Here is a 14,962-nt window from a genome sequence, read left to right as displayed (position 1 = left end):
ATGATGATTTCTTAGAAAATGGATAGTACGAATTCCCTATTATTTCATGTAAATGACCACACAGCAGGAAGAGCACTTAGCGTGCCCTATGGTAATGGAGGCCACCACAATTTTCACTACATCCTTATCAACATCAAGAATTGTTTGTAAATTGCTCATTGCATCAGGAAGAAATAATGGCTGTGATAATATAACAAAGTATAGCAATTTCAGCCATGAAACACAATATGCTAAGAATTAAAACGTTGCTGCTTTTCTCATATACTGATGACACTGGAATGTTGCAGATAAAAAGCGGTTATCTTAGATAAAGACGTTCTTTCCTAATACATTGTGCACATTCTTCTTCCAATGATGTAAATGTAGGAGGATAACAGATTTGAAGGTCCAACGTTGGCACAAGCTATTGAGCTGTTCGGAGGAAGACGCTGGAGCGCAAAGAATACAAGCACGGGAACACTAACTAAGAGCTCTGAGAAACCCAACGTGCAGCGCAACAATACGCTGGGGATCACTGCAGCCAAGAAAAAGAAGAAAGTACTTATGAGGGTAGAATATTATGCTGTTTCATCCTGTTCTGCTGTGCTTCATTTTTATTTTAATATTACTTTTCTGTTTTCAATATAGCTGCAAAATTTTAATTTTTCGTAGGCTTAAAGGGGTATCCCCATCTCTGAGATCCTATCCCAATAGGTAGTAGGTGTAATAATGTGACGCCTCTTGCTCGTAAGCCCCTTTTTACCCTGGGAGGTGGGGACTCGGAGTCGGGTCCTAAGTTGGAGAGATGGGGTGCAGCTGTGGCCCGGACCTGCTCCGTGCCCAGGGCCGTCACAATTAAAAGGATGGTACGGGCTTATCCGGGTTGAGTGGCTGACTACGACTACGCCACCTGTGGCACCTGGTGAAGGCCACCAGCGCCGCTGCAGTCCGCTGAGGCATGGTGGTATGGCGGCCATCGTTGTTACTACTCCCCACAGGCGGAGCAAGGCCTCAGGGCAGAGGGACAGGAGAACGGGGGTAGTAGTCCAGAAAGTCTACATAGTGCGGTGTGACGCAGAATAAAGAGTCCGGAGGCCATAGGGGTGAACTTCCAAGGCTTTACTCACATAAGAGATGGCAGAAGGAAGGCGACTCCCTGCTCCCCGCAGAGTTCTGCGGTCACCAGGAACGAGGGTCCGACAACCTCCGAGTAAGTCCAGCGTTCGATCAGGACCCCGCACCAGAGTGTTCCTGAACTACTGGCCGAATCCTTTCCTGTCCGTGTGTGTAGATAGGCCCGGTCTCCCTCTGAACTCCTCTCAGAAAAAGGGCACGGATGGCAGCTCCGCTCCTTCCGATACCCGGTGGGATCCTCAGGGCCTACCGGGCTTTCCCGACCAGGACATAGAGTAGCAAGGTCGGGTGTAGGGGGCCGGTACCCCTCTCGCAGCCGGACTCCCTCTGAATATATCAGGTGGCGAGGACAGGTGGCGTACGCCGCTCCGTCTGCATCCTCCCTGGGATCCATTTGCGGTGGAGCTACACTCTTAAACTCTGGGCCTTCTTGGTCGTGGTCCTTGACCGGGTTGAGACATTCCTTGTCTGCAACCTGCCCTTCGTCCCAAGGCCGGGGTACGAGGGCTGTGCCTACATCCGCTGCAGGTCCACACAGGATGGGAGATCGCAGTAGATGACAGCCAATAAACTTGACTAACAAGGACCAAGAACCAAGATGGCTTTGAATTAAATATGAAATTTACAGTGTCACTAAAATGTGAGTCCTCCACCCTCACCCACTAAATGGTTCCCCTAACTCTTGGTTCCCCAGTCTCCCTGTAACCAGGAGGGCAGCGCCTAGTGCATTCTAGCCCCCTCTGGTGGAGAAATGTGGTGTTGGATGTGGAGGTTGTGTCCTGACCATCACACTGTTCTTACCTCAGAGGAGGAGCACCACACTCCATTAAAGAAGTGCAACATCCCTGTGGTGGTCGAACCCTCAGGGGCGCCACAATAATATTAACAAATACCTCCAATTAGAAATGTAGTATAGCTCTTCTGATACGCTAGGTTGCTTGCCACATGTGCAGGACATTGAAGTAGCTTAGGTATCCATGGTTACAACCACTAAGCCCTAACTGTCACTATATGAGTGGTTGTAACCAGGAATACCTAAGCTACTGCAATGCCCTGCACATGGGGTAAGCGACATAGCGAATCAGGAGAATTATACTACATTTCTAATTGAAGTTATTTGATAATATTATCATTATTACACATACTACATATTGGGATAGGATCTTTGAGATGGACATACCCCTTTTAACTTTTAGTTTCATGCTCCTACACTAAACATATTCAATGGTTAAGTTTCTAATTTATACAAATTTTTCTTACAATGGCTATAGTGATTATTTCTATATGGCTTTATAGAGAGTCTATTAGGCCAATATGACAGTATAAACTAGGCACATAGTCTTGTGGGGGATATGACCCATTTAAAATCAGAGTTTGAATGTCTTGTGAAAATTAACATTGGCAAACCCACCGATATTGAAGATATCAGTCTAATGTGTATGGAAGCCCCTGATTCTTCCCCCAGCAGATGATGTTAGAGGAGATAAGGTTCCAGCATGTCTGATTTTGGACTTGCGATCCTTTTGTTCCCTAAAAGATTAGCCGCTACTAGAGTAGATTGGCCGCGGCTTTCTCTTAGAGAACACATAAGCAAGCTATGTATACGGTACTCAGGGGACATATCTGCTGGCTAAGTAATCGGCCAAACAAGTAGGTGGAAGGTGCACTGAACGGTTTGGCCATGCCCAGGGAGCACTGTTCTCCTGTGCTTTGTTTGAACAGTCATTCTGTTCTGACATGCTTCCTTTCATGCTTCTTTGGAGAATGTCCAAGTAGCTCCTTCAGTGGATGAGACTTCTTGTAAACTTCCTACTCCACTTATGTTGCTCTCTAAGGTTTCCTATGGAGATCTTGAATTACAGTGTAGCTGTGTGAATCTATTTGCAATTTCTGTTCAGTTAGGCTGTATCCATGTCAGCTCCGCGAGCCGATAACCAGATCCTTGTGTATGCTGATGAAGATGAATATGATAGCTACCCCTGCCCTGCTCCCTCTGACGTACAGTAAGGCACAGGGCACTTTTCTTCCGTTTGTCACAGGACTATTTTCATCACAGTCACAACATACACTTTTCAGTCACTACAGCCAAAGTTTACAGAGTATAATGTTTCATATACTGGATTTATTGAGATGATAAATACCCAGTTACTAGATTTATTATCTCCTGAGAGTAGGAAAATAATATCTGAGACTACATTTATATTAGCGCCACCAATGCTGCCCTAATACATTCATTGTCAGGGTTATTTTCTAGCAGCCACTTTCAGGGTGACATCACTGTGCTTGATCCATAGACTTTTCCCTCAAAGGGAACTTGTCACGTTGAACATGGGATCTGATCATATGATAGCGCAGAATAAGCTGAGCAAACTGATATATATGATGTATATTTGTATTTTATTCATTGCAATGCCTTATTTTGGATTTAGAAGTCAAAGAGTTGGTCTCAGACAGTGATTTATTGATCCTTATGCACACCTACGCAAGAAAAGTTGTCAGACACTGACTAGGACGGACCCCTTGACTGCTAATTCCTAGAATGAGCAGGGATTTTAAAAAATATTATACGAGTTAGACTTCATCTTTTCCAGCAAACCTATATTCAATGTGCCTTTTAAAAAACTAAGATCGATAGATAGCTTTGCATAGTATTTTCAAGTAGTTTCCTTTAAAATCTCCAGACATTTAGACCACACTGTCCACACATTTCCCTGAACATGTTAATTGTGTACATGTAGAAACATTGCTGAATTTAGTTGAACCTAGATCCTGAAAGAATCCTCAGTGTGTGAATGTGGCCTTTACATTTCCACCATGGGAGTATGATTTTTAATGTGTAGTTGGCTTGGCCGGGTGTAGTACCCATCATGGTGAGTGCAGGGCAAACATTCAGGCTGTTAATGATCTAACAGTTTTAGATCTCAGATACTTTGTGGACTGATTTAAGAGAAATTGTTTCTGAAATTCTCCACCAGGGTGAAAGTGGGGATGCTGCTGATGATGAGATGGCAACGAGGAAAAGTAAAAGCCTCAAAGAACCTCGTAGCAGGAGTGGTTCAGATCCTCCGGAAATTGATGAACAGGAGGAGCAAGGTCTGAAATGGTTTTGTTTTGTTTTTTCTCTAGCTGGAGTGTGTAGAGCACAGTTTATAATTAAGAGCATTATAAAAATGGACAAGACCATATGAAAATGGTCTTCTCATAAAAAAAGCTGTCATAGTACAACATTAATCTACGCTAATAACGTTGCATAGACATGTGCATGCCAGGACATGTGCACCCTATAGTAATAGGACAGGTGCCTGCTGGGATATGTGCACCCTACAGTAATAGGACAGGTGCCTGCTGGGACGTGTGCACCCTACAGTAATAGGACAGGTGCCTGCCGGAACGTGTGCACCCTATAGTAATAGGACAGGTGCCTGCCGGAACGTGTGCACCCTATAGTGATAGGACAGGTGCCTGCCGGAACGTGTGCACCCTATAGTGATAGGACAGGTGCCTGCTGGAACGTGTGCACCCTATAGTAATAGGACAGGTGCCTGCTGGGACGTGTGCACCCTATATGTTAGAACCCTCCTGTTTGTTTTTTCCATCTTGTGCTTTGCGGTCACGTGACCATCTGCCTTTATATTCCAGCTCCGCCCTTTTGGCTGTGCTGGACTTCAGTGTTGTTTGACTGTTTTGCTAGCCAGGTGCTTCTGTGTCTATCTCTGTCAGTTCGCTTGGTCCTTGTGGGACCTCTAGTACCTTTTTGTCAGTTTATCTTATTGTGTTCTGCAAAAACTTTCTCTGTTCAGGAGGTGTCCCATTTTTGTTCCAGTCCTTAGTTCTTTTAGGGACCCCTTCCCTTTATGCTATAGGTCTCCGTTCAGACTAGCCGAGGACTAAGCCGGGTTTGTTCGCAAGGAACAGGCAGCCCGCTACATCGTAGGGATTCAGCTTAGTCTTACTGTAGGGATAGCTTTCCCCTTTCTTTCCTTAGTACTTGTTGCAGATCATAACACTATAGTAATAGGACAGGTGCCTGCCGGAACGTGTGCACCCTATAGTAATAGGACAGGTGCCTGCCGGGACGTGTGCACCCTATAGTAATAGGACAGGTGCCTGCTGGGACGTGTGCACCCTATATGTTAGAACCCTCCTGTTTGTTTTTTCCATCTTGTGCTTTGCGGTCACGTGACCATCTGCCTTTATATTCCAGCTCCGCCCTTTTGGCTGTGCTGGACTTCAGTGTTGTTTGACTGTTTTGCTAGCCAGGTGCTTCTGTGTCTATCTCTGTCAGTTCGCTTGGTCCTTGTGGGACCTCTAGTACCTTTTTGTCAGTTTATCTTATTGTGTTCTGCAAAAACTTTCTCTGTTCAGGAGGTGTCCCATTTTTGTTCCAGTCCTTAGTTCTTTTAGGGACCCCTTCCCTTTATGCTATAGGTCTCCGTTCAGACTAGCCGAGGACTAAGCCGGGTTTGTTCGCAAGGAACAGGCAGCCCGCTACATCGTAGGGATTCAGCTTAGTCTTACTGTAGGGATAGCTTTCCCCTTTCTTTCCTTAGTACTTGTTGCAGATCATAACACTATAGTAATAGGACAGGTGCCTGCCGGAACGTGTGCACCCTATAGTAATAGGACAGGTGCCTGCCGGGACGTGTGCACCCTATAGTAATAGGACAGGTGCCTGCTGGGACGTGTGCACCCTATAGTAATAGGACAGGTGCCTGCTGGGACGTGTGCACCCTATAGTAATAAGACAGGTGCCTGCCGGGACGTGTGCACCCTATAGTAATAAGACAGGTGCCTGCCGGGACGTGTGCACCCTATAGTAATAGGACAGGTGCCTGCTGGGACGTGTGCACCCTATAGTAATAGGACAGGTGCCTGCCGGGACGTGTGCACCCTATAGTAATAGGACAGGTGCCTGCCGGGACGTGTGCACCCTATCGTAATAGGACAGGTGCCTGCCGGGACATGTGCACCCTATAGCAATAGGACAGGAAATATGCGTGATACCTGCCTGGAGTAACAGAGTTGTGGCGTCTAGAGATGTTTTCACATTGCGCTTTGTCCTATGTTCTTTGGTCCCTTCAGAGCTTACATCCGAACCAAACCGGGATTCGGGCATATGCGCCGACGGGGCCATTGACTATAATGGTGCCAACTGAGTCCACATGCGCTCTGTCATGCATCATTTTTGGGAGTATACGCCTGCTGGAGACTCTCAGACATAGTAGACTGCGTCTGAGTGTCCACCTCCAGTAGGTGTATACACCAGAAAACAATGCATGACCGTGCATACGTTGACTCCATTGGCACTATTATAGTCAATGGCCCATACGGCGCATACGCCCCAAATCTTGTTTTGTGAGGGGTTCAGGCGTAAGCCTCGATGGGACCATTGACCGTGACGAAGAACACAGTGTGAAAAAAATAAACAAAAAGCTAGAACGCTAATGTGAACAGAGCATTTCGAATTAATATTTTTTCATTTTGAGAAGTTGATGTATACATGTACTCACATTTACAGTGCCCTAACTATGACATGGACTATTGTATTAAGGGGATTGGCAAAGAATTGTAAAGCAAGTGGATTAAAAAATGTGATGGATGTTGTCGCTGGCACTTTACCCTTTTGAATGGAAATAAGTTGATTCTAAATGAAATATTTAAATGTGGATTTTTTTTCGATTTTGTCGATCATTTGTGTAATTAGGTGTTTTATGTTTTTCATTTTGATTTTTCGGTGTCTTTTTTGGTGACTGACAGATCAGAATACTGTATTTGCTCATACCATTCCTTCAAGAAGAGCTCATTCGGTGTCTGCTTCCGGATCCCCAAATCTAGCCCCTGGGCCAACAACGCCCATCAGACCTGCATCCTCGCCTATATTGCCCAGCTCCAACAAACCCCCATCTGCGTAAGTTTTATCACCTTATTTCACCTTTTGGGTGGAAAATAACTGAATTATGTTTTATGCAATGTTCATCTTTACAGTGCAAAATGGACTTCCCCAGCTCATTGGTTGTAAATCACTTACATTTCTGAAATAGCTGTAAAATCATCAGAGGATTTTTGTTTAAGCCCCTTCTTGGCAGTAAATTGTTTTACCTTGCGACTGCTTAATTGTTCTGCCAAAATTCCCATTCAGTTGTATACTTTAAATCATAAATCAAGGAATTAAACTTCATTAAAGTGTCTTAATTTACTGGAAAATTGTTTAAATGCACAAACTGGCGGCAATTTCTCTGCAATAAAATGAACATAATTCTTTTCCATTTCTTTGCAGCACATGGAGCAGTTCAAGTTGGCACGGACGAGTTAAGGGTGGGATGAAAGGCTTTCAATCATTTATGCTTTCTGACAGCAACATGAACTTTGTTGAGTTTGTAGAACTTTTTAAATCTTTCAGGTGAGATTATATATGTATATTATATACATCAGGTCGCCTTATAAATGTCGTGCCAGGGGCGAGGAGCTTACATTTTCTACCATCTGTTTTCAGTGTACGAAGCCGCAAAGACCTCAAAGACATTTTTGATGTCTATGCCGTTGCTTGCAGTCGTTCGGGTTCTGAGCCCATTCCTCTTTACACTAATTTGACAATTGATGAGAACGTCTGCGGTGTTCAGCCTGATTTAGGTTTGTATGTTAGAGTAATGTGAAAGTCTATATTTACTGGGTATTTGGGGATTTCAGTTGAAATAATTTCTGATAAAAGAAAAAAATGTTCTCGAGATCACTTGGATCCTTAATTTGAAGGGGTATTCCCATCTCCATGACAGCATTTTGCTAGGAGATGGCATGACATAATACAACATACATACTTGCCTTAATTTCTGTTGAGAAAATATAGAGATTTAAGTCTAGCTCACTAACCTCACCCAGGAATGCTCTGACCTTTTTGGTAACGTCACTGGTCCAAATATAAAAGCAGAAACAACTTCACAGAAAAAATGGTCCCAGGACCCGATTCGCTAATCAATCAGTAATTTTGCAGCAAAAAAGCGAAGTTAAAACCTAACACTTACTACATTGCTTAAAGTAGAATATACCAAACAAATATTAACACACAAGATATAAAGATAAGAAAATATGCCCTTGTCCCTGTACAGGACATGTGGTGACAATAGTCAGCCGGTTCAATGCTGGGCAGAATGCAGGGTTCAACACCTTTCTTTCAGGATTCAAAGAGGGCAGCCTGCTTTGCATCCTGATGGAAGGGTGTTGAACCCTGCATTTTTGAACCTTCTGTGCCATTCCCCTGATGAATCACCTAATGGGGAGGAAACGCGTTGGGAGGGTCAGTCCAGGGCTGACTAGAAATTTAGGGTCAGCTGTGGACTGTCCTTGTAAGGGCAGGAGTCTTGGGGTCCTAGGGTCAGTGAGCTTGACAGGGACTGACCGGGTCAAGATACAAATCCTCTCTCAAGGGACATGAGGAACCACAGATAGGACGACCCATGCTACAGGAGGGTTGAGACTGTTCCAATTTTTTTCTCTGTATAAAGAATGGTCGATATTGTACTACACTTTATTCATTGACCTGAAAAGGCTGCATGTTAGCTTTGTTGTGAAATTATTGTGTAGTATTTAGATCATTATTGAATTTTTCCCAGCATTGAACTGGCTGACTATTGTCACCGCGTGTCCTGTACAGGGACAATGGCATATTTTCTTATCTATTTATCTTGTGTGTCTTGTGTGTTAATATTTGTTTGCTATATTCTATTTTAACCCTATAACGCATACCTGGGGCCTCGCAGGCCCGCCCTGTTAATTGTTTTCTATTTTCTGCAAGATTTCTTTAGTTAGAATTTTGAAACTCTAGGTATTCTTCAGGTATATAGTTGTTTGTTATTTCCAGTTGGTCATTTATTTATTATTTGCACACGGGCCTAAAAGGCCCCAGGTATGTGAAAGTGTAGATTTTTATGGTCATGCGTTCTGGGGTTAACCAATGTAGTAACGATTATGTTTTAACTTTGCTTTTTTTGCTGCATAATTAACGTCAGTGGTCCACCCTAGAAGGTCAGTTTAAGGCTGTGTGCCCACTATACGTTTTTTAAGCGTTTCCACAGCGGCAGTTCCGCTGCAGAAATGCTTAAAAAACGCTTGTTAGAAGGCCTGCCATGTTCCTCAATGATAATCTGCATGTGCTGTACACATGCTGCGGAAATTTCCGCTGTGGTTTATCATTGCGGAAAAATCCACAGCACTACCAATTATTTTGCGTAATCGTGGCGTTTTCACCGCCATTGACTTGCTTAATATCCACATGACTACATGTGCACATGCGGATATTAAGCGATTCAATGTGCGGATGGCACCCGGGTCTGGAGAAGAGGAGACTACCATAGAATTAAAATAAAAAATATACATTATACTCGCCTTCTGATGGCCCCCGGTCTCCATAGCGATGCGTCCTGGCTTCCCGGCGGCTCGCGATGGTCTAAAAGGACCTTCCATGACGTCATTTAGTCATGTGACAGGTCACGCGACCGCTGACGTCGGCGGTCGCGTGACCTGTCACATGACTAAATGACGTCATGGAAGGTCCTTTTAGACCACCGCGAGCCGCCCAACACACCGGACGCACCGAAGGAGACCAGGGGCCATCGGAAGGTGAGTATAATGTTTATTTTTTACCATTCTTTTACTATAACTTGGTCACACTATATAAATCCATGCCAGTTGCATGGATTTATATAGTGTGACCAAGTTGTCAAGCACTTTCCAAGTGATGTTAAAATTGCTTGGAAAAGCGCTTGACAACCTGCATGTGAAATTGCATGTGCAAAACGCTTCACTTCCGCTTGTCCCTGGCAGGAAAAACGCATGTAAAATCCGCATGTACAATCCGGATGCGTTTTTTTCTGCCAGGGTGATGCAGAAACGCTCAGGAAAAATCCGGAGCATTTCTGTATCGTGGGCACATAGCCTTAGTCCCTTTTGGTCTAAGATGCCCACTCCAAATTTGTCAGGATTGTGTCTGAAATTGTGTGACAGTCTCAGCATATTTAGGACAGTTGGCAGGCATACATAAAGATATCTGGGTGTCTGATCTCTTGGACACCTACTGAACCTGAGAACCATTGGACCACAGCATTACTTAAATTTGTTCCTGGTCAGCAGAAAACTTTGCCACCAAGCTGAGCAGGGGACTGCAGTTCACTCCATCCTGGCGAATAGTTTCATGGTACAGTGGGTAAGATTAAAGCACCCCTGTGCATAAGAAAAACTGTGAAGAGGATAGAGTGCTGAAGCAGTGCTGCGGCCCCTTCATTCTCACAGTGGTGGGGGTTCCAAGGGTTAGACCCAAACGATTGACTGAATAGCTCTAGAATATGCCATTACATGATACTCGGTAGTATAAAAATACCCCTTTAAATTTTAGGCTGTGTTCATACCATAATACAAAATATTTATCATTTAAATAAAATACAGAGGCTTCAATAGTGGAGATGAAAATGGACCACCAGATCTTGTTACCCAGTGATTTTTGTGTCTCCTTTAAGCTTTTTAATGACCTTTGGGACAATTTTCAATTCCCTTTTTTTAAAAAATTCGGTTCCTCTGGATAAGAGAAGACTAGGACCTTTGATAAATGGGACTGGTTGAACTGGGCAGTATTATCCTATTAAAGGGCCCCATAATATCTGGTGTGGAGACCTTTGACGTGAGCTTGTATACAGATCACAAAGTGTGACAGTAATATATCTGATGGTAATTCCTGAATATGCGATTTCACAATTAATTTCCTCAAAAGAATGGGGCATTGAGCCATAATAAGGGTGTATGCAGTGTCAGACTGAAGAACATTGGGCCCACCAGAGGATTTGAATCTGAGGGCCCACCTTTCTCCCCCACTCAAGAGCCCCAAAGCAGCTGCAAGGTTTGCACTATGAACTCTCCTGAAGGAGAAGCCAGGGCCCACCGGAGGGTTCTCTGGTTCTCTGGTGGTCCAGACCAACCCTGGGTGTATGAGGTGTATGTGCCACCTGCCCACTCTCCAAATTAATACACTGCTATCATAATGAGATGGATCCATGTACATATCTGGCATACATATTGCTTTCTGTCCTTACAGCTTATTTGTGTGCATATCAGTCTTAAGAGATGGTTATTTTGTCTGCTTTTTTCTCCATATTCTAGATTTACTGACCAGGAATGTGTCAGACTTGGGTTTGTTCATTCGGAGTAGACAACAGTTGTCTGAAAATCAGCGGCAAATTTCTGATGCTATTGCTGCTGCCAGCATTGTGACCAACGGCACTGGAGTGGAAAGCACGTCCCTTGGAATATTTGGGCTGGGAATTCTGCAGTTTAATGACTACTTGGTCAATTGCCAAGGCGAGCACTATAGTTATGATGAAGTCCTCAGCATTATTCAGGTTAGACCTTTTTTGCAGTACATATTGGTATATTACATTTTTGGAAGAGATGACAAGAATTGAATATTTATGTATGTAAAGTTTAATTGCTAATTCATTTTATTGTTTCTGTTTTTTTCTTAAGAAATTTGAGCCAAGTATTAGCATGCGGCAGCAAGGACTAATGTCATTTGAAGGGTTTGCAAGGTATGCATTATGGTGTTTTCTTTTTTTCAGGCTTGTTTTTACCTAATTTTACTAGATTTTGTAGCTTTTAGCTGTTATGGCTGTCTACTTTGCTATTCCATACAGCGGCTTTACATTTTTTTTGTGGTTTTGTTGATATTTTTGAAAATAGAAACAAAATGTTAACAACACATTAAGGCTAAATTCCCACGATGAGTTTTTGATGTTGCAGATTTTCTGCATTCTGTCACTTGCGTTTTTTTTTTTTTCATTGCATTTGTGAGTGCATTTTTTACTTACATTTTTGACAATACGGTTTTTGACTCTTTTTGGTATGTTTTCAATAAAGCTGCTTTGTTTTTGTCAAAACTGTATTGGTACAGGCATGTGTGGATTACATGCGTTTTTAGCGCGTTTCTTCAGCAATGCACTTACAGTTCTCCATAGAACTTTATAAGCCCCATCAGAGATTTCCTATCTCAGTAATGGGATAATCTATTTATGAAAATAAATTAAAATGACAGATACGCCTGATTGTAATCTGATCTATCTGCGTATTTTAGATATCTGATGGATAAAGACAACTTTGCATCCAGGAACGATGAGTCCCAGATCGACGTGGATGACCTGCACTTTCCTCTGTCATATTACTTCATTGAATCTTCTCACAATACATACCTGACAGGTCATCAGCTGAAAGGTGAATCCTCTGTGGAGCTTTATAGTCAGGTATGGGAGATATTCCTATCTATTCTGTATCTGGCTCTAGTAAATATAATATTCTTTGCTCAGATGTGTAGATGTAGGTGCACATGTGTTTACAGTGATGCTTTCTGTTATTGACTAGATAATAAGCTATCAATTTCTTATTGCGTGTTACTTGGTTCTTGAAGTAGTTATTTCTGCATATTAGGTCTTAGACCGGTGTACTATGAAATCCATATTAAATACTCAGCAAAATCTGAATATGGATTTCATGTGGATTTTTTCTAGTCTTCGCAGGGTCGCAACTGAACGTTTAGAGTCATTACCAAATATCTCCATTTTCTTTATGTAATCTCCCTGGTTCATCTCCGTACATTAACCTATAGTTTTTAAGTATCACATTGACCAAATTGTCCAAATATTTAGTGTTAAAGTCCCCCTACATTTTATATGAAAGTCATCAAAACCTGTCGATTTTGGCAAGAGTGGCCAAACATCTGTTGGGTAAGGGGGCTTCCAGAAAGGTGATCTTGGGTGAGAGAAGGATCAATCCATTGGAATTTCAATTGCTGATCCTAATGTGTTTAGGGGAGCCATGCGGCTGCCAGAGGAGTCTGGTTGCAGCTGTCTCCTCTCTCCCTGTTGAAAACACTTGCCCGAGCCGAGCGCTCATTTGTGTGAGGGAGTCCGGAGAGATGGACAAAAGTTCAACTGTTCAAAAGTTCAAATCTCATTTGTATGACTAGCGTTAGTCCCTGTTGTAACATGGAATCCATTAAAAAGCTGATGTTGAAGGCCTCCTGTTAATACCTTGAGTGCTAAATGGCGTCTTTCTTAATATGTGATAATGCGGAAAAAAAAAAGATATTGTTTTTGATGTCTTGATGTCCTGAAGAAGTGGGTTACACTTTGAAATGCGTAGAAAATAAAAGAAAAATAAAAGAAACCATTATTTTATAATACTTCTGGCATCCAACGTTTCTTCACAACCTGGCAGGGTGAATATGGACCGCAAACGTTCCATGTTTTATTTGGATGTGATAATCAGTTTAGATCTTTTTCTATGATATCTCTCTGTTCAGGTGATATGTAATTTATTCATTTAAGCCATAAAAATCCAAATGATGCCATTAAAAAAAAAAAAAGCTTCCACTGTAGAAAGGAGAGAAATGTTTTTATATGCAGCAAAATGATCATTTGCACTGGAGATATAGGCCAAGAGAAACCCCTGAAAAGTGAATATAAATTACAATGTACTATATCACCAAGTTTTATTGAACTTTCCCTTTAAATATTAATCTCACCCTTTTCATGCCCAAGCATAGTACCATTCTGGCGACGTTCACATCACACTTCTCTACTACTGTACATTTTTTGTGTGCTATTTCCGGGTCAATATGGTTGGCCTTGAGTATATACCTTTTTGGAACTGTAAGTAGAGGCATTCTGCAAACATTTCTTGCATTGTAGAACTGTTTTATTTTTAACAAGGGAGACTATGTGCGACAATTGCTAATACCTCCTATTAGCGGTATACCTTGGGAAATCCTCTAACAGATATCTCCAATTTTAACCTTCCAGTTTTGTGCAAGGCAGAAAATGGCTCCTTTTGTTTTATGACCTAATAATATAAATTGAAAGCTTTCAATGGGAAACACAGCTCTTACATGCCCATGAATGTGTTACTTTTAAAAGGCTCTGAATTGGTACATATGTATAATGAGACATGTTCTGGTACTAAGAAATGTGTTTGACAACGTTAAAATGACTATTTAAGGTGCTTTTACAAGGATGCAGAAGTGTGGAATTAGATTGCTGGGACGGAGATGACGGCATGCCAATCATTTATCACGGTCACACGCTTACAACTAAAATCCCCTTTAAGGTAAGATCATGTGACAATAAGTAATACAGTTTATTTCAGCTAATTAATTGTAAAGTGCCAATGTATATGTTGACGCTATATAAATAAAATTATTGTTATAGGTAGAGATTGTTATTTTCTCTATTTTTTGGCAGCCTGAAATTTGTCTCTTCAGAGAGGAAGAGGACTAGAACTCTAGTGCCACCTATAGGAAGTAGCAATCCTAAAAGTCAATATCGACTCTCTAACGAGCCTTGTCACATGACTTAGGAAAAGTCCAGAATCTCAATCTCAATTTGCAGACACTGTGTTTCGGGGTACTGCCCCTCATCAGTGCAAAGTGTGAGATCTGGTTTGGCTGGGTGAGTCGTGTGACTGGGATTCAAAGGGTAACGTTTCTCCTTTGCGGAGGCTTACATGTCAAGCCTGACATGCCGAGGTGAGGAGACTTTTAAGCTTTGCAATGCTCCTCCCAGGAAATATGCAAATTGTCTCTTCAGAGATGGAGAGGAATAGAACTCTAGTGCCACCTACAGGAAGTAGCAATCCTAACAGTCAATATCGACTCTCTAACGAGCCTTGTCACATGACTTAGGATTAAAGCCAAAACTAGAAATGTATTTTTCAAAATCTTCACATAGGTCCAGAAGTTTGACTATTTCTCTTTGCTGAGATCCCTCTGTCATAAAGAATCTTAGAGGTGCAGGAGTGTTATCGAGCCGAGCAGCACTTC

The 14,962-nt window shown here is 42.4% G+C and overlaps 1 protein-coding gene across 7 annotated transcripts in view; it reads left to right on the top strand.

Moving 5' to 3' along the window:
• Positions 1–14,962, top strand: part of PLCE1 (phospholipase C epsilon 1) — a 366,977-nt gene that overhangs the window by 293,592 nt on the left and 58,423 nt on the right. For 6 of the 7 annotated variants that reach the window (XM_073685572.1, XM_073685570.1, XM_073685571.1 and 3 more), the window contains 9 exons: positions 367–549; positions 4,089–4,206; positions 6,871–7,021; positions 7,391–7,513; positions 7,607–7,743; positions 11,257–11,495; positions 11,620–11,681; positions 12,224–12,389; positions 14,143–14,250. In XM_073685572.1, the coding sequence (XP_073541673.1) occupies positions 367–549; positions 4,089–4,206; positions 6,871–7,021; positions 7,391–7,513; positions 7,607–7,743; positions 11,257–11,495; positions 11,620–11,681; positions 12,224–12,389; positions 14,143–14,250 (1,287 nt within the window). The remainder of the gene's footprint in view (positions 1–366; positions 550–4,088; positions 4,207–6,870; positions 7,022–7,390; positions 7,514–7,606; positions 7,744–11,256; positions 11,496–11,619; positions 11,682–12,223; positions 12,390–14,142; positions 14,251–14,962) is intronic. The other variant, XM_073685569.1, reaches the window with a different exon arrangement.

This window comes from Phyllobates terribilis, unplaced genomic scaffold, assembly GCF_046119375.1.
Source record: "Phyllobates terribilis strain yellow unplaced genomic scaffold, ASM4611937v1 Scaffold_5__5_contigs__length_657084704, whole genome shotgun sequence".
Classification (NCBI taxonomy): Eukaryota; Metazoa; Chordata; class Amphibia; order Anura; family Dendrobatidae; genus Phyllobates; species Phyllobates terribilis.
The sequence above is the reverse complement of the archived record's forward strand: the minus strand, read 5'-3'. Positions and strand labels throughout refer to the sequence as shown.